Source organism: Manacus candei, unplaced genomic scaffold (genome assembly GCF_025592945.1).
Source record: "Manacus candei isolate 608988 ecotype Guabito, Panama unplaced genomic scaffold, ASM2559294v1 h1tg000043l, whole genome shotgun sequence".
Classification (NCBI taxonomy): Eukaryota; Metazoa; Chordata; class Aves; order Passeriformes; family Pipridae; genus Manacus; species Manacus candei.
The window spans coordinates 11,825,928-11,846,870 of record NW_026138091.1 but is presented as its reverse complement, the minus strand read 5'-3'; the positions used below and the strand labels follow the sequence as shown (position 1 = coordinate 11,846,870).

Below are 20,943 nucleotides of genomic sequence, written 5' to 3'. Positions count from 1 at the left end.
TTCCTCAGAATATCTCCACACATAGGCTGAAGTGCTGCAGTAGTGGACAAACACCTGAGGAGAACAATTACTCTCTGTGTCACTGCTCCAGGACCTTTGCCTCAAAATAAACTATTCTCTAGGAGGTTTCCATTAGGGAAAAAGGTGATGCAGGAAGTTTATTTTCCAAGGGTGCTTCCAGTCAGTCTCCAGATGAACAGATGAATGACTTGATTTTGGCCTTTTGGGTGCAGTTTCTAAGACTTATGGTAAAGGCACCATGGACTGAAGAGGGATCACTGAAGGTAGAGCTTTGGTAAATGAAGTAAAATTTATTATAGCAGATTGTCTTCCATAATTTTATATTTTCCAGTATTCCTAGGTATAGGAAATCAGCTACAGTTTTAAGAAATAGTTTGAATAGGTACCTTTAATGCTCATGCTGAAAGTGGGAGTCATTTCACTGAAAGATTCACCAGTTAGAAGCTATGTAGATAGTCTAATTCAGCAAATGGATCCCCTCCATCGTAAGTGAAAAGTGGTAGGATGAGTCATTCTTTGCATATGTCCATCTTTCTTCACCAGCTGTGCCAGTTGCCTAGGTGATGAACTTTGGATAAATTAAAATAATTTCAGCCAGCCACATAAATTTTCTCTTCACTCTTTCTCTTTCACAAAAATATCTATCTTCACACATATACATGGATGCAAATACTGGCTTAGTGTGTCTCTGTTACATATCCACTGTCCCTTACTCCTTTAGTCTTTTTTGCTAGCTACAACTGTTTTATTACACAACAATTCTTGGTTTCTTTCTATGGGAGGTAACATGATGTATGTTACACTGAGTTCAGATGTGGAAAAAGGTCTTAAAATGTTTTAGTAGCAAATATGGTAATACTGCAGGTCTATTTTTGAAGGGAGTGGGGGCAAGCCGCAGAAGGAAACCAGGGCAAAATCGAAGTTTAGTTCAGTGTTTGTACATTTGTATCGATACTTTCTGCATTATTTATATTCTGTTCTAGACCTCTTTGTTTAGCTGGCTACAAAAATTAATGGTTTATCTTCTGCCTTTTCAGCCTTTGTCAAGAGAATACCACTATGGCAATAACTTTGGTTATATAGTGGCTTTCAAGCCATTTGGTGAGAAAGAATGGAGAAGAGTTACAGTTACTAATCCTGAAACTGGCCGATATGTCCACAAGGATGAATCAATGCCACCTTCAACTCAGTATCAAGTAAAAGTGAAAGCTTTTAACAACAAAGGGGATGGACCTTTCAGTCTCACTGCAGTCATTTATTCAGCACAAGATGGTGAGTAAAGGTTCCGAATAAGTTTTACACTGGAGGTCCAGATCAGCACTACCAACATCAACAGAGAGAACCTGGTGCTTGACACTGATTTGTTTAGCAGCAGACACTGATTTGCATAGCAGCATACTTCTTCAGTGGGGGAGGGTGTATATTTTTGCTCACACAAAACACTTGCCATTGTTCTGAATAGCCAGTTTCAGACTGCTTTATATGGTGTGCACATCACTTGGTTGTACTTGCTGTCAGTGGGCAATTCGGAATGTCAGAGGCATTCAAAATTTTTCACACAGCCGTTAAAAGATTTAAGAATATAGAAAAAGGAATTCTGATCTTCATATTGGTCGCCTAAAACATTTACATCTTTATCCAGCAATGTCTCTGTGATCTTAATACACGTATTTGACATATGTGTAATTTTTTTCTTCTTAACAGACCACACTAAAGCCTGTTATTCTAGTAGATCAGTATCAGAATTTAGCCCAAAATTGGGAAGGAATGATAGCTCAGTTGTACCTAGTTAAATTTCCAGCATGTTTGGGGTCTAATATAAATTATCCCTGTCCCATTCTTTATTCTGGTTTGCATGTTAGAGCTATCAAGTGAATAATTTAATGAAAACCTTTTTGACATTCCACTGAAATATTTTTTTAATTATTACTAGAATTATTTCACATACTGTCATCTTTAGAAATGAAGTTTAAATGACTTTACAAACTTAGCAGAAGAAAGTGCTAGAAGAAAGTTTACCTTAAATCAGAAGAAATATATACAACATCCTTAATTGCAACATCATCACTCAAGTCTGTTCTAAAAAAATACAGTTTATTAATTTCTGCCAGAAACCCAAAGAATTGCTTGTATTTGTCTTTCTATAGAGCAAAATCTCCTTCACAAAGTCAACAGATATAGACCAAAGAGCCAAAGAGGGATATGATAACAGGGCTTCTGATTCTGCTATTCATTCTGTGTACTTTATGGAAGATTTATGTTCACGATTCCCATTAGCACTAATGGGAACTTTGCGCACAAATCGGCCACACACAAAGAAAAGATAAAATAGTACTTTCAATTCTTATGATAATTCAGGGTTCAGGCTAGCAACACTTAGCTGTCTGACAAGGCTAATACTAATCTTTTTTCTCTTAAAAGTGTACCTTAGGAAATAACGTTCAACAGTTGCTGCAGCAACACAAAGGTTTTTGCAATTGTATAAATGTGTTAGTATGTGGCTATGGTGTAATAAAAGCAATATCTGCCAAATAACACTTCAATATCCATCCTTTCTCAGAGACTTGCCTATCGACAGCTGGCTGATAAGCTCCCATGTATTTGTTAGGATTATACTAACCATGTCAGAGATGACAAGTGTTTGTATAGCTCTGTTAAGTTCAGGGACATGGTAGAGTCTAGTATCTCCAAAAGACAGAGGAAAAGCAAATGTGCAGTAGTGCCAGCTTCCAGCTAAAGAGGCCACTTAAGTGGCTGCTGATGTTCTAACATAGACTTTAACAAAGTCCAGACACCTGACAAAAACATTTACGCTTAAATGATGCCAGATGAAGACAGCAAAAGGAGTAGAAGCTCAGTGATCCTACTCCTTTGATTTCAAGCACAAGAGTCCAAACCTTACCAGTAGTGCTTACAGCTCCTTTGTGGAGCTGTGACCCTGACCACTGCCCATATCAAATCCAGGAACTGCAGGACAGGTTAGAAGGAATTTTTCCCATAGATGTAACAGAAGTTACTCCAAAGAGCATTCTGCAGAGTTTTCTCCTGGCATTAGGGCTTGAACAAAATCACCTCCATATCTTGTAGTGTACTAACTGGCTGCCAGCCTGAACTTTGTATAGTTATGCTTAGGAGACAATTGTGTGATGACCACTATGTTTTCAGTGAAGAGAACATATTGTGAAGCCCATGATTCCTTCTCTTATTGGTGGAATTACTGAATTAGAAGGTTGTATAAAAGCAACTGATGTCATCTTTCTGGCTCAGGAGACACTGCAAAATATTTATAGAATGTAAGTGCTGAATAGAGATATAAATTGTTTGGAACTCATAAACAAGCATAAGCAGATGAAATATTGTCTAAACATTATATTAGTATTGTGTCAGCAAAATTCCTGGCATTTGAAGCTTTTCAATACGAAATATTTTGGAAAATTCTGTAATTGATACGATAGAGGGGAGTCTGAAAGTGATTTGGGAATAGATTAGATGATCTCAACTATTCCACCTGTACTTCCGTACCTCTAAATCAGCAAACGATATTATTACTGTTAGACAACACAGCTTCTCAAAGGTATTAGGGAGATGTTAAGGCAATATGGTCATACAATATTCCACACAGGTATTTATAAATATAGGTACATACATAAACATAGTGACAATTTTTCCACTAAGTTGTGTATTTTATAATAGATCTATGTCTGTCTAGTTATAACTGTTGGCAGCGTTATTACCTTTAGTGACTGGGGAATTTCTGTGTTCCCATGTGTTCTCAGCCAAGTTCCATGTCTGACAACTACTAGTCATACCTGCCATTGCTAGTAGTGAGTAATGATTGCTGGTAATGAGTGCACAGGCCTCTAGCTTATCTAAATTCCTGTCATTGTGAAAACAATTTTGCAATAATGTATAATTTTTTAATTAGACATTTGCATTATTAACAGCCATTGAAAGACAATTACGAAAGGTAACTTTGCATATAAGATTATTTAGTTACCTAGGATACTTTTCATGAGAGATGTAACTGATTTTTTTCTTAACATTGGCTGTTTTGATGCATAGTTGACTGGATGCCCAGTTGGAAGATTAAGTATATGAAAGCTTTCCTCAGCTAGGGCTGCCATACCCGTCTGTTGCAACTTGTTTCAAAAGATTTGTGACAGAGAACTGCTCTTAGCTTGAAAAACTCTCTTAGACGTTGCTAAGTTTATACCTTTTTTAATTCCTTATCTTACTTAAAATGCAAGCAAGCAGTGAAATAACAGCTTCTTATAATGAAACTAGAACTTAATATTCTAGGCCCTGAATGAAAGCATATCACATTATAATGGTCTGTGCTGTGCATTGGCTGCTGTCCAGAACTAAAAACACAAATAAAATCTACTGTGTGATGTATGCCTGATAGAAGGGTGCTTTGGATCATTTCACACTTATGTTCAAGTTTCTGTGTGCGACTGGACAGCCCTATATCTAATATCTGTGCTCATAAAAAGTTTGCATCATCATGACTAAGTGACATACATGAGTATTTGTGTGTAACTAACTTAAAAAATCTGATGTGTGTAATCTGGGATCTGCTGTCCCATTTAGTAAAAGATCACTGGATGTTTCATTCTATTTACCAAAGCCTGTTTTCAGTTTACACTAATTTCATCATGGAATCTGTTGAAGCATAAAAATTCATAATCTGAGCCAAGCAACGGGATCATTGCTTTGTTTTTATAGAGTCATTTTCCATACAGATCATCACTGGATTTGAAGTTTACTCAAGTAAAACCAGATTAAAGGCTAACACTTGGCTCACTGATACCAAGAAAATAATATAAAATACTGAAGTGAGAAGAACCCCAGTAAGCAAGTATAACAATATCACAGGATCAGATTGGATATTTAACATCTGTTTCATTTTCCAGCTCCAACTGAAATACCTACAGATGTGAGTGTAAAAGTTTTGTCATCTTCTGAAATGTCTGTTTCTTGGCACCATGTTTCTGATAAATCTGTGGAAGGGTATCAGGTGAGTTTAGAGCTGATACTGTATATCTTCTTATTAATTTCATTTCCGTAGTTAAATCCAAGAATAATTCCTACTTTAGCATTCTGTCTTTTAGGTTTCTTTAGTTGGTGTTTTCTGTGCAGATTTTGCATTCTGAGAAGCAGATTATTTTTGGTGTTACATACTTCATTACTAAAACATATTAAGAAATGTGTGTTCTCACTGTTCAACTGGTATAGGGTATCATTATTTCATAAAAGAATCTTGTCTATGTTATGTAATTGAATGCCTATCTCTAACTTCTCAAAACATATTGAAATTAAATTCTGGGTGTAATTGTCAACACATACGTAAAATTGAAAATAAATGATGGCCCACTTAAATTATCAGCAGTTATTAATGTATTTCACCCACAAACCCTATAGTAAGTGGGACTACATGACAAGTGCCCGGAATCCAGTATAACATAGACACCGCTATTGTGCAAGACAGTAATGTTTTCTTCATTGTTTTTATTCTCCACATAAAAAAGGGCTTCAGGGCATGTTTATGTGGTCCATCTAAGTGGTACTACTGGTAAAAATTGTTCTTGTCCTTCTACAGAGGTGACAACTGCAGGGTAGGTGCAACCAGAAATGGCCATGTAGTACTCCGGCAGGAAAGTCTTAACATCATCCATACACAGTGGATGCTGAAAAACTCTACACTGTACAACCTGCTTACTTTGGCTGCACTCCAGAGTAGGGGTTTGGGTCTTAGTTTTGTTAGTGACTTGCTTTGTGATTCAAGTTGTCAGCTACTTGGTATCTTCTGTGTTCCAAAATGAGCACATACAAACGAGGAGTAACCTCATTTTTATAGCTGAAATCTATGAATAAATGTTTTTTAAGTTAATAGTACTTGGTTGTATATTTCCTGATCTCTGTTTCTGTCTCCATGAGATTTATGTAATACTTTTGGAATACCTAACAAGATTATAGTGAAGACCTCTATAGGAACTAGGATATAGTGTCCCATGTAAAGCTTGCTTTTATACAGTACAGACATTAGGTTTAAAACTTACAAACAGAGGACACTGAGGTTTGAAATTAAGACACTAATATCATTGTTAACTCCTAATTTACTAAAGTAGCCCACTGTTTTGGTGTTTTGTAAGGATTGTGCCTCTAGAATAGGATAGACTAATTGATGGTCATAGCTGAGAGCTGGGTGGAGTGCTCAAATGTGTGAGCTCAACCGAGACAGCCCTGTAGCAACAGCTCTGTGCACTCCTGAGCTGGACAGTCTGCACAGAAATTGGGCTTGAAGCCTGCACACCCAGAATAACCAGAACACGCACTCAGCAGGCACACACTGGCAGACTTGTGGGAATGTGGAGAGATCTGGGAGAGTTGGGATTACAGCTGTGATAGATCATGACAGTGGATTTTGAGAGTTGTAGTAGGGACTGGGGTAGGAAGGCAAGAGGGTTAAGGATAAATGGGGAAAGAACATGGTGGGAGGCCATGCCCATAGGCAACCCACATTTGGCCATTTTTTTTTTAATTGTACCTTTTTTTACATAAAGCCATGTGAGTTGCTGACAGGGGACATTGGGGAAGAAGGGAGGGGAGAGGATTCAGTGAGAAAGACCAGAATGCATGGAACAGTTGATAGAAAAGAAAAGGAAAAATGTCAGAAAAAATTTAGAAGATCTTTTGGCTAGAAAGAGAATAACTTGTAAAGAAATGTGCTCAGTAAGGTGTTAATTCAGAGATCTTCTTCCCCTGAGCAGTCTCATTCTAGTAAGAGACAAAAACAGCAAAAGGCAAGCCTGTGCTTCTCCACTGAAAATGAAAAGAAATTCCTATGTTCTCCCATCAGTCCTGAAGGAGCCATAGGACATGGCAAAAATAGAGAGGGCTCTTCTGGAAGGTCAGGGCTGCCGATAGCTTTTGTGATGTTCACAGAATATGCCTCTTTCTGTATCCAACCTAAACCTCCCCTGACACAACTTCAGGTCCTTCCCTCAGGTCCTGTCACTGGTCACACAGAGAACAGATCAGTGCCTGCCCCTCCACTTCCCCTGACGAGGAAGTTGTAGACTGCAATGAGGTCTCTCCTCCAGGCTGAACAGACCAAATGATCTCAGCCACTCCTCATACAGCTTCCCCTCAAGGCCCTTAACCATCTTCATTGCCCTCCTTTGGATGCTCTGTAATAGCATTGCAATACAAGCTGTGGTGGAAGGAGCACTTAAACTGCATTTATAAAATTCCAGTGACTATCTCTGGAAGATTCTGTGTATATTGACATCAGTAAGTATTACAATAGTTATTTTTTTAATTACTGCTCAGGTTAACAAAAAACACCATTCACCAGAACACTTAAGTTTCTTTTTTGTCTTTATTATTACCTGAAGATTGCATAATTGACTTTTTGAATGCTAGAGTTTAAGAGCTGGGAGTACGCTGAGCAAATACCTGAAGGTATTTCACCTGTGACACAACACTTCTCACACCAGGAAGAGTCAGATTTTCTTGACACTAATGCATACTGTCAGGATGACTGCCCTCATGGTAATGAGTGTGAGCTGATACATTTTGCCATTACAGAGGAGTATTCTCAGCTCACACTTAAAAAAGAGATAAAGTATGAAAACTATCTCCATCCATATAGAGATTTTAAGATTTATGAGTTCTTACAATAGCCTGCTAAAATAAAAGCCACAGCTCTTCAGTGCATGCAGTACCAGAGACACTATCCATGTTTCCTGCTGCTTCTATGCAATAGATATAGGCTTATTTTATTAAACAAATTTATCACTACTCACCACCATTGTCTCTTGTTGACTGAAATATGCTATTAGCATTCTTTCTTAATATGAGTAAAGTATATTTTTATGCCCTTCCTATGTAAAACTTTCATGAGTATGGGAGCTGTTGTTTCATGATGCAAAAACAGCTTCTAATGTATTTCAGTATATTAAAGCTTGAATAGAGGAGAGGACCATGAAAGACAGTTTTTTCCCTGATTTCAGCAGAGGGCTGCACCAATTCATGATGGCTAAGGCATTCCTTCACAGAGATCACTATTGGCTTATTTCCCACAATTACTCTAGAGCTCGGGTGAAATACCCTTCTGTGTCCTCTGGAGACTGATTGCCTAACAAAGTAAATGCAGAGCACCAGGAAGAAGCAGACTGTCTGGAGCTACTAGCTAAGCTATTTAACAAAAAGGGAGAGGGGCTACTCATTCAAGTGGAGACGTGAGTTCTTGAAGCAATGGGGCATTTGATTCTAGATATCACTTCCCCAGAGGCAAGAGAGTGAAAGAAAATTCCAAGTTATTTCAAGATAATTTGACATTATTTAAATATTAAGTAAGAAATTTAGGAATAGTATAAAGAAGCCAGTACTTTTTCTTAGCTGTCAAGGAAGTAATCTTCATTTTTTTCTTTTCTAAATATGTAAATATGACTATGTATTAAATATGACTGTGTATTAAAGAACTTTCTATGTGCATGACACACAGCTCACACACTATAGGAGTGAAGTCTACAACATTGCAGCCAAGAACAATAGTATTAGGGATTTAAATTTAATTTAATTTTTAAATTATATTACTTCTACCTGAAATGTAATACACTCTCAGTGAAGCAATTTACATTTTCATTCATTGTTCTCGCTTGTCTTGTTTGATGCTGTATGTTACTTGTATATTACACCCTTAGCATCACTGTAATGCAAAAGAACATTAGGATTGTAAAATGTTTTGCAAGTCAGAGGAATTTGAAGGCTTCCAATGTATGCCACATGACTAATAAAAGTTTCACATAAAATGTGTTTTCCATCTTTAGGTAAAGCAGGTACTTAATTAACATAATAGCTCATACTAAAAGGTAATTAATTAGTCTTCGGTGGACAGTTAATATAAACAACAAAGCTACCATTGGTCCTGTCATGGTTAATAAACTTTTGGCCACATAGAACTTTACAGACACCCCTTTGCTGAAGGCTAGAAACTTGTTTGGAGACAGAGATAGACATGATGTCCTTTAGCTCCTGATGTACTCAACCTCTCAAACTTGAGTCAGCCACTTACATTTTACAGGTTATGGTGTACAGCTGGTTACATTCAACAACAGCAGCTTATCTACAACAGGTTGTTAATTATATAGAAGAAATTCTGTTTTTAAGATCATAATCAGACCTTCAGCTGAAATGACTGTGACAGTTTCAGATCCATGCCAGTTTGAAACCATTCATCAAGCTGGAGAAGCCCGCAGGATGGATCAGGTGCACAGTCCTCACTCATTTGGGGCAAAGGCTGTTGACTCAGGAAAATAGCCACCTTGATAAGTGGGAATTTCATGAGTGTGAGTGCCTAAATTACAGTAAACTGATGTTTAGGATGCTAGTGAATTAAAATTCCAAAGCAGTATGCAGGACATACATTTATAGAACTAAGAATTACTTGTTTGTACCTGAAAGTCAGGTATGCATGCTGAATTCAAAAAGCAAAGCCAGTTTGGTCTGCAGATACGACGTGATTCTCTCTGCACCATGAAAGAGTGACAAAAGCCATGAAAATATTGTCACATTTATAATAATCAGAGTATGAGTAACTTGTAGCACTGGTGGGAAAGACTGAGGCAACAAATAATGACAAGAGACAAACTACAAGAAGTATTTAGATGAGAGTAACCTCTGAGTAGTGATACTGGATGTTCTCATTTTCACAGACATTTGAAGCAGGTGAAGAGAAATCCCCTACTAAATCACCTACTGCCTCTCTCCTCATTCAGACACAGCAAAAGTTAAAATAAAGAAATATTTGTATTAAATATTTTAATTTAAATGTGAACAGGGGAAAATAAAGCCTCACCAAACAAGGATTGTACTCATAACTTGTAAAGAGGAGAACTGTGATATTAACGTCTTGACAAACTATCAGCTCTTCTAACCTGTTCCTTAAAGGAAGGTTCCAAGGGCAACTAATGTCAGCAGAATGGAAGATTAAAGCATTTGCTATTTAAAAGGAAAAATGACAGGATATAATGTCAATAGTAAAATCTTACAAAGCAAGATTTTTCCTAGAGCCTGAATTTGCCAACAACATTAACTTACTTCTAAAAAATTTTAAAAGTCTGTCATGTAGCATACCCAAAAGTCATTATGAAGACAGGCAGAAACTGAGCCAAAATGCTTAGAATTAAAACACTCAAAACCAAAATGTAATGGACATGGCTTTCCACTCTTTCAGGTTGGTGCAGTAATTTAGTCTCATGTAAATGGTTATAAACCAGACAAAACCCAGAGACTAACAGTGTTCCACTCTCATTTGCATCTCACAAGGCCATACAGAATAAGACTCTGTGTATGTGATGGAATGGCATCTCTCCATAGGAATTACTCTGTTTTAAAATGGTGCTTTGCAATGCCTAATGAATTAAAATAGGATGGAACAAGTTCTTGGGGATAAAAAAAAACCTCACAGAATTTCTATGTACTCTTAATTGGCTTTGGATTTTAAGATGTTACAAGTTTAAGCATTTTCAGGTTCTTTTTCACCTACTTGGACAAATGTCGTATTGTACTATGAAATCTGATTGAATTTAGTCAAAGAACTTTAGAAAATTTGTTAAAGTACATGTATCCAAACCTACACATACAGCTAATCTGACTGAATACTTTGCATTCCCTAGACAGAAGTACAAGAGGGCTAAATTTCTAAGACATTCTAAACAAAATACTCTGAAAACATTTGCAGAGTTTAGTCTCTCCTAGTGTAGGAAAACAATATTAAAGTCCAGAGTAAAATGTGCAAACAAAAGAGCAAGAAGAAAATAGTCTTGTTCTCTGAAGGCATTATCCATTTCCCAGACTTCTAGTGACTTAGCTAAGAACAAGTTAGACCACTGAGAGAAAAGTTTTCATAATAAAATCTGCATTTGTTTCTGTTTCTTTATGCGTATACACAACTTGGATAAAATTGCAGCCTATAGAAGGAATTCCATACTGTTGCTGTTAAATTTTTTTTAGCTCACTTGTTACCCAGAGTATGCAATATAGAAATACATACATTTTTATAAAATTTCTTTGTGACTGAATATGTTAAATTTAATCCTTCAATTTGCTTGCTTACAGATTCGTTACTGGGCTGCTCATGATAAAGAAGCAGCTGCACAGCGGGTACAAGTGAGCAATCAGGAATATTCAACTAAACTGGAAAACCTGAAGCCTAATACTCGCTACCATGTAGATGTTTCTGCCTTCAATAGTGCAGGCTATGGACCTCCCAGCAGCACCATCGATGTCGTTACCAGGAAAGCACGTAAGTAAATGGAACATTAGGTTAAGTGTAATCATGTCCATCATGTTTTCAAACATGGCTTCTGATTCATATATCAAATGTTCTCCCTTCATATGGTATTGGTTCTTTGTCTGAAAATTTCTGCTAAGGTTCTCCTTCCTCTCTTTTGTTGCTGTGTACAATGTGGATATCTTACAAAAGGCAGTAAAGAGGCTGAGATTATAGGCTCATAGGAGGGTCAGCTACAGGCTCAAATCAGGTTGTTCAGGGATTTATTCAGCTGGATCTTGAAAACCTCCAGGGACAGAGACCGCACAACCTCTCTGAGAAACTTTTTCCACTGCCCGACTTTTTCTGAGCATCTAGTCTAAGACTCTTTTAAATCAAATTTGAGCCTTTTTGTTAGTCATCCTTTTTCCCTGCCGTTTTGATGAGCCTTCTTGATAACCCCCCTGGTAAGGATAAGGGACTCTTAGGTCTCCTCCAAAGCAGTCTCTTCTTCAAGGTGGATAAGCGCAACTCTCTCAACTTCCCTTCACGTGTCAAGTGCTCCAGCTCCCCACCAGGTTGGTAGCCTCACTCCAGATTACCAGTGGCTTTCTAGTACTGGGGATCCCAAAGTTGGACATGATATTCCAAATGACGAACAGTTGAAACCAGCAATTACTTAGGCAGGTGTACTCTGTCTTTCTGTTCAGTCAGTAGCAAGAGGGATTCTGAAGATTAGAATGTGACCAACTGCCATTTTCATTAACAGTGGAGGAGCGGGATCAGGCATCCTTAAAAATGGGCAATCTGAATCACACCCTAGAATTTACATACCATAACAGGTTTCTGAATATTGCTCCTGGCTTAATTATGATACCTAGTACTAGCATTGACTGAGCAATGTAAGAAATATGTCTTGTATGTTTAAAATGCACTTACATGGGCTAAAAATACGTACAACTAATTTAATGATTTCTGTCAGTAAATAGAGTATTGTGCAGCTTTCACCTACAGGGTTCATTTGTGTTGAATAAGGGTCCATTTTATAAGCTTATTGTGTGCATTATAATTAGTGGTTTCTGTAGTGGGGTACTTCTATTTCTGCTGAACTGAGTTAAATGCTGTAGAAAGGCCTATAAATACTTAATTTAATATTTAATCTCAGTGTATAAATATCACCTAAGCCACATTTCTGGGAGATTCTGAGCATAGTTGCATACCAGTAAATACACGTGGCCAGCAACATAGTGAAGGGTAACGTTGGCCACTTCTATTCTTGCAAAATAGAAAGGCAAACTGACAAAGCAGCCACTGCACAAGCCATCCAAAATTGCCTGGCTAGAGCTTTAGCAGTTCATTCCAAGAAGGAGACTATCCCTTGCTCATATAAATGTCAGCCTGATTTCACTTTTTAGGTTTTTACCTTTCTTAATAACAATGTCATTGAACATTCATGAAATCTCATTTAAGTTTACATTACACATGCTTTGCTTTTCAGCTCCAAGCCAACGTCCAAGAATTATCAGTTCTGTAAGATCTGGTTCAAGGTACATCATCACCTGGGATCACGTGAAGTCAATGTCCAATGAGTCTGCAGTTGAAGGATACAAAGTATGATATCTGAAAATATTTTTTGTCTTTGTTTATGCAACATGTGGTGCATTTTGTAGACTGTGCAAATCTTTGTACCTAATCAGACTTAAACATACTTGAATGCTTAAGATGAAGGTATGCTCAGCAATCACAGCCATACAGTAGGCTTAGGGCAAAGCCAGTGGGTTTAGTCAATATTATGAGAAAACATTGGGGCACTGCAATTCATTTGAGTGGTAAGCCATATTATGGGAAGGTTCGTAGCAGTGACTGCAGCAACCTCATTTCCCGTGTGATCACATTTATTGTCTATTGGCTTAAAAAAGTTGGATGCTTTATAGTTTGTCCTTATATCAGTGTGCATTGTTTCAGCTTTCCTTTCCCATCTCCATGGGAGCTACAGTTCCTGGAACATGGGGTCTTTAAGTCTGGGAAGGTAGAGTAAGGGAAGGGACCTTTAATGTTGTTAGATGCAGTTACTGTATAACTGGAACAAGTGCATATACTAAGTGTAGGGCATATAGAAAGCTTCAAATATTAATTCCTGTTTCATTTTGCTGCTTGCTTGGCAGTAGGAAAATTAGTATCATGTTCTACGTGCACAAATGTGCTTGAGAAGCTGAACTCCTTCCTGGGAATTGTGTTTCACAGAGATTATTCCAGAAGGAATTGGGATCTTTTCTTGAGGTCCCACAAGACATATACCATTACATTTGCAATAGTTTAACATCACTGATAGTTAAAAAAGTTTATAATTGTTTCATTTCTTTAAATTGTTACAAATTTTATGTCAGAAAACCGAACTGCATTCTCATATTTTTGTTTGATGCTCTTTGCCACACTGCATTATTATCCTCCATCGTTTAATTGCTTATTTTGAGTATAAGCACTGAAATTATTTTTCAAAAGGTGGCGTAATTTTGAACAGAGAAAACAATGAAGAAACATCCTATCTAGATTCTCCCTGTGTTTAAATGGAAAAAGTAGTATCAGCCACTAAGTTCTGAGGTATAAATACATAGGCTTCATATATAAATAAAAACTTAATACTTATTCATTGACACACTGTACATACATAACTGTGTCTTCATGGAAATGTAGCATTTCAATAACTATACTTACTATGACTTTCCTAGGTACTTTATAGGCCAGATGGACAACACGAAGGCAAGTTGTTTTCAACTGGAAAGCACACAATAGAGGTCCCAGTCCCCAGTGATGGTGAATATGTTGTTGAGGTCCGAGCACACAGTGAAGGAGGAGATGGAGAAGTAGCTCAAATAAAAATTTCAGGTGAGTAGATAACATCCTTTCTTCTATCCCACAATCCTTGGAAGTATTGGACTAAATATTTTTGTCTTGCACGCTGTCAAGAGATGGGCACACAATTCACATCCAAAATTTGAGAGGTAGCCCTTCAGCGGTGACTGTACTGAGAATAGGAGCTTACCTTAAAACATTTCTCAGGACTCATAGCATACACAGAACACTTCTGTAGCAGTCCAGCTCAATCCTGGAAGCACTGCCAATTTTCCAAATATCAGACTGCTTCTACTAATGCCCCTGGTTAGGCTACCACTTCTAGTAGTATCTTACAAGGATAACTACATGGTGCAGGCCTCAGGATCTAGGTGTCGGCTTGCAATAACCCTATAGTTCCTAGTACCTGTTGCCTCTGTATCTCATTCCTTTGTCAACTGCCACTAAGAGGACAGTAATAGAGGAAAGGAGTGATGCACAGTGATCCGCAGACCACTTGCTGGGGAAGTTCCATTTCTCAGTGAAAAAGGTATCTGTGACAGAAAAATGATAAATAAGCAATGAGAAACTCAGCATGCTCAACTTCAGAGTGGTCTGGATGACTGGTAAAGAAGAGAAGGGAGCATGGCTTAGGATGATTCAAATTATGCTCAATGTTGACTCTAAATACAAGCTCAGACATGGTCTGTACATCTCCTTCCTGTTAGTTTTGTTTTTTAAGTAGTAGTGTGCCTTGGCACACAGTGTATAAAGTAGAACATATGAATAGACTTCAAGGACTTGGTAATGTCTTTTCAAGGTTATGGCTCGAACACTTGCATTGTATTCTTGTCTTTTTAATTAAAAAAATTAATTTGGGGAATAGTAAGGATTAAACATCAACAACATTCTTTTCACACAAGCAATGCAACCGTTATTGTGGCTTTTTAAAAAAAGCAATGCCTATGCTGTATTATCTGTACTGTGAGAGAAGATGGTCATTACTAAAGGAGTAGACCTCCCATCTGCAGGTTTTCAATAATATGTACAGTTTATATCACTTGGTGTGAACTCATAGGTATCACCATTTTTGTTTGTATGAAGCATCTTTGCATCTTTGTTCTGTTCCTGCACTGATTTAATTTTTGTACCTAATTTTATTATCTGTATTTATCTGGTTTGGAGGTCTGGCTATTGTTTCCTTTTATAACTTTTTTTAGATTAAAGAGTCTTTTTGTGTCTGATACATTCTTCCCATTAAGGAATGTATATATACGAGCCAATGATACTAATCAAATGTTAAATAGACATTAAACAAGACTCTTGAATTTCTCCATAACATTTTCTTCAGGTCTTAAATGCTTTCTGCAGCTCTTTTCTTCACCTCTCCAGCTTCTGAGACTTCTTTTAGGACTGTAGACACTATAACTATATGCACTGTTTCAACTCTGCTGAATGCAGAGATAGTCTCGCCTTCCTACACAACTACTCCCAGCATTATTCATGAAAGGCTTTCATTAGCCATCTATTGCCTTGCACTGGGCAATAAAATGGTGTTCATCTTGTTTATCCAACACCAACTCTAAATCCTTCTTGTAATCCTTGCTTTCCAGGATACAGTCTCTCATCTTTATCTGTACCACGACAGTGTCATGTCTCTTTTTCCCTAGGTGTATAATTTTGCATGTGATTATTACAAAGGACAGTTGGTTTGAATGGCTTAAGTTCCCATGCTGTCTGAATTTTTATGAATGCGTTGTTGTCACTACTTTGCCATTTTGGTTCTTTAAGTGTTTACTTCTGTTTTTGATGAAAAATATTGGATTGACTTCGGTCTAACTGCTGTTCACTGTGCAATTGCACTAGAGATTCAGTGACCATTCTTCGATAATTGTGTGTTAAAATCTGCCAGTGACTGAATTCTTAATCAATTTAGCATACCTGTTAATTTTGTCTGCCATATTTTATGAGAATGTTTTGGGGTACTAAGTCAACCACTTTAAAAAATACATTGTGGATATTATCATACACTCTGGCAATCAGTCTTGGTGTGTTTTATGAGCTGCAAAGAATTTGAGGCAACTGCTGTCCTTAGGACATGTCCTAGGTATCTTTGTATCATACATGTATTAGAACCTGTCATGAATGTGATATAAAGACCCTATGGGCTACAGCAGATAGTTTACTTCCCAGACTGGAAGCAGAATCGTCATGTCAGTACAATGTTAAGCCCAAACTGATCAGTCTTTCCACTGTGACCTGTCCTAAGCGTGCCCGTACAGAATTAGCACCACTGGGAGAGTTAGCACCCTAAAAATGCAAGAGTTTCACAGAGTTTTGTATTGATCTGTCTTCCACACTGCAGACAAGTTTTCATCCACAAATCCTACCATACAGCAGCTGACAGAGAGGGACAGTGCTTCTGGTGACATAGATAAAGGCAGCATTCCCTGGATTCAGTTTAGTAAAGATAGAAAAGGAAACAAAAGGCAGGGTAATCTCTTTGGAATACACAGTATACAGAAAATCAGGCAAGAATTTCAGGCAATTTCTGGGCTCAATGCATGCTTTTTCCAAAAAGCAGAACAAAGCGTAGTTTTAACGCCTACACATGGTAAATTATGTCTGCTAATTTTTATTCTTAAGGACATTTTCCAGTAGCGCTTCAGGGTTTAGAATAGTTGCCCCAAAAGAATGATAGAGTGATAAGCTTTTAAGTAATGATGATTTTTCTCAGAGAATTCCAGAGAAGAGAAGACGTAGTTTCATAGGAATGTGTGGTTTTGGAGTCAGCTGACCAAAATGGAAGTTACGTATTTACAGCGAGATGTAAACAGTAGCTAAGGCAAAATATAAGGCATCTTACCAAATTCAGAGGGGAACGATGCCTTACCTGACTTTGAGGCATCTGATTCCAGGGTTTGCAAACCTAGTTAATTTCCTGCATATGTGAATGGGGAGAATTAAACAGCTGGGGCAGAGGTTCAAAATAGCCTGTATGCTGACCAGGAATGACCAGATCTTAAGCAAACTGGAATGAGAAAGGAATATCTATAAAAGCCATGTGTTATCCAGGGTGGTGTTTTCCTACTGTTCATGGGATATCAAATCCAAAGTAATCTCCATAACACAGCTGAGTTAGGTGTCTAAACTCCCATTATAATTGGTTGTCATCTAAGGTGTAATTCAGAATGTTGAAGCCTGTAGCATTTGAGATGCCCCAGATTGCCAGGGGTGATAAACACAATTCTGGCAGCCATGACACGATCTACAGGGGACTTGAGATCTTCTGGATAGGCAGGTGGAGGCCAGACAGGACACCAGAAGATGTCTTTTGGCCTACATTTCAGGTTTAGGAACCCTAACTGGCCCTGAGATCTTTTAGGTATTAAAACTATAGGACATTTTAACTAACTTAATTACATTTGAAAGTCAAATGTGAAAGAAACTAGATGTTATTTCTAACTCAATCCCTTGTTTAAGGGAAAAACTTCCTTTTATATTTTCTTTTTCCTCCTTCTTCTCACAGAAAACCCAGATACTTGCAAAAGGTGGAGGCAAACATCCTGCAGCTACTTTGCTCTAATATAACCATTCAGCTTCCTACTGGATACACATTTTTAGCTGAGAATGATATAAAGGAAGTTTACCAAACACAGATATCTCATGCATATTTCTTGGAATATATTTCATCTTGAAATATAAGTTCTTATCATAAACTCACTCTCTGTATATATGCCTAGCTGCATTTCAGCAAATAGCTATAATCAGCGTAAAATACAGTCACGAACTGTTACATTTTATTGGCCAGTGCCTGTGGTACAATTAGGAGTTTGGGGATATTTATCAAGTCCATTATAGTAAATTAATGAGCTACGCAATTTAAAATTCATTTTTGAGTTACCACAGCCAGATAAAGTTGGAACTACTTGTTTAACTGAAGAAATCTGTTTCAATGGTTCATAATAGTCTTATCTGGGTTTTTTTTAAATATATTAAAGGCTGAGGGTTTTTTTTTTTGTGTTTTGCATGCTTTTCGGATTGCAGTGCTTTTCCATATTATTAATATTAGTGTAATCAAAGCAATCTTGCAATCAGTAGAAACTAAAACCATATGGTTCTTGTTTCTTTTTTACTTCACTTGTGTTACTACACTGGCCTCAGTGCAATTAATTTATGGCAAAGTAAAGAAAAAACAGAATCAAGCTCTCAAATTTTAAAATTTCATCCAGGGAGGGAGAGAGGAGGCAGTTGCTTCTCATTTGGGAAAAAATTGGGGAAAAAAAAGGAAAATACCATACACCTTAATCTTCAAAGATGAAATCAGGGTAATGTCTCAGTTTAAATAGTGAGATGGACAAAGAATAATTTATGTATTTTATATGCTTATAGCAGGAGTACAAAATTATGGCTTCTTGTGTTCACTGCACACATATGAATTCCATTTGCCAGAGGCCTGTTTTAGGATCCTGAAAACATATTTATTTTGAATAATAGCTTTTTCAAAGGACAATGCAAAATTTTTGCCTTTAGTAAATTATACAATCATTTTAATCATTTTATCTTTTAATTTTTTCAGTTATTATTTGAAGGGGACATAAATGTTTACTGCTTTCCTTAGTATCAAGTAAGTCAGGTGATCATTCGCTTTTCATGTGGCATAATCAAATATGATTTGAAAATGTCCATCTGTTGCAAAGGCAGTTTGTATAAGAGGAGGAGAATACAGGTAAAAATCACAAGTAATGCTAATGAAAAGTCATCTGTCTAACTGGCGTGACAGTTCTCTGTTACTCATCTTGGATATTCTTATGCAACTGTGACCACAATGCAGCAAAAAGTTTCTACTAAACTAAAAGTACATTTCCAAAAGAGCTCTCCTCTAAAAGAGCAGTAATTTCACGATGCATTTGATGTTGTCTCATTACTCAAAAATTAAGTAGAAAATTAAGGAGAAAACACTCAGAATACCCTGGCAACATGCGAGGTGCCATTGCTAGAACAAAACCAAACATTTTTTTGGTTTTGGATTTTCAAGTAGGAGAAGGCAGACTAACACCATGGGGTGGACAAACCACTCAGACCATCAGCAGCACTTCAAATACGCTTTTCTTACAATAGTTGTAAAGCTGTTCCGCAAATGCACAGCAAACCATGACACAGCACAAAGCATGGGCAAATGGATAGACAGCTTTTTTTCCATCCCATACATCTACTCTCCTGCAAAAACATTAATTCACAGGGTTGTGAATCACTCCAATGTGCCTTTCTTGAAAGGCTAATGGCACAGGCATGAGGAAAATTTCCTCGTGCACGAACAGAGGTATTCCTAGACAAGTGAAAGTTGGACCCGTGATTTAGTAATGATGCCAGTGATGCAAATGATGCCAGTGATGCAGGATAAGCATAGTATAATTAGTTCAGTTATTTTCCATTTACCATGAATATGGATAGCAGAATTTGAATCATGTCAGTTGATACTACCTACGACGGATTAGTTGGAGGGGGAACCTTCAGTCCCTGGGATCCAGCCCATCACCTGGAGGTGAATGCTCTTCCCCCCTGCCACGTGGCCTGGCAACCCCATAAGGAGATCACACAGACCACCAGGGAGGGACGGACGAAAGAGGAAGTTTATTGTGGGGTAGGGGTTTATAAGGCTTTTTTAGGAGGGTCAAAAGGGAACCAATTACAAGTTCAGGGGCACAGAAAAAACCAATCAGGTAAAAAGTTAACAAGGGGTTAACAAGGACCAATGAGAAACACCTCAGGACATCTTCCTAGGACACTCCTGTATGGGAGACAATAGTCCTTCACAGGGGGTTTCAGGAAGAGGGAGCAATGACTTTGCAGAAAAAGCAAAAGCCATTTTAAAACCTGTTTAAACCACATTAAAACCTTCTGTTTCTATAACATTTGAACTGTTTTCTTCTTTTTCTTCACTAGTCCATCTCTGACAGGACTTCTTCCATCCTACATATGGCAAATCCATTGCCACAACTACCTATTTCTTTTGCAGTAGTTTTCATGAAGATAATATTTCCAGCTGGGACAAGAGAAATTTCTTTTTAGAAGCCAGTTGAAAGAACTACAAACCCACATCTTTCTTTTATGCAGTTTAATTGAACCTGAAGAAATTTTCTTCCCCCCCCCTTCTGTTTTTGTGTTCTACCTGAGTAAATACAAAAAACCACTGGGAAACAGATACTAACAAAGCCTAATAGTTGATAAAGAAACCAAGAAATTGAACAGGCAGAAATCCCTTCTCTTTTTTTTCAGTTGGCCTACTTTTTTGCAGAAGCAAGGACAAACAGAATATAAGAAGGCTTTGCAGTTACATTTCTTAAAGTAGAAAGGAGAGATAAAAGACAACTGTGATGGAATGTGGGTCTTTGGAGCCTGGACCAAAACGATAATATTATATACAGGAAAATGGATAGGAGTTTGGTCATTCTTTCAGAAAAAAACAAATCTGTTTTGCAAAACAGGCACAAAGGCAGACTGTCATGAATGAGTGTTTTAGGTCGGTCAAAGACTCACCAGCAAAGATACAGACAAAAGCAGGTTTAATATAAAAGTGAAAGTGCAACAAAGTTCGTCAGCAAGGTTCACTCTTCTCCTTACTAGATGGTTGAAGCCTGCAAAGAAAAATCAGACTAAAATCTCAAATCAATCAATCTAAAACTAAAATCAGTGTATAATGACCTATATGGAGGCTGGGGATGGAAAAAGGGTAAGGGGTAGAGTTGGGAAAGGGTAAGGATAAAAAGAAATAAGGGAGACCCTCCTGTTGCATTACAAGGTTCCAAGTG

General features: G+C 37.5%; 1 protein-coding gene across 1 annotated transcript in view; it reads left to right on the top strand.

Annotated features, from left to right (window-relative positions):
• CNTN1 (contactin 1) overlaps nucleotides 1-20,943 on the top strand; it is a 232,191-nt gene that overhangs the window by 202,965 nt on the left and 8,283 nt on the right. Inside the window, exons 19-23 of the mRNA XM_051795425.1 lie at nucleotides 1,059-1,293; nucleotides 4,935-5,038; nucleotides 11,146-11,332; nucleotides 12,798-12,910; nucleotides 14,029-14,185. Coding sequence (XP_051651385.1) covers nucleotides 1,059-1,293; nucleotides 4,935-5,038; nucleotides 11,146-11,332; nucleotides 12,798-12,910; nucleotides 14,029-14,185 — 796 coding nt within the window. The remainder of the gene's footprint in view (nucleotides 1-1,058; nucleotides 1,294-4,934; nucleotides 5,039-11,145; nucleotides 11,333-12,797; nucleotides 12,911-14,028; nucleotides 14,186-20,943) is intronic.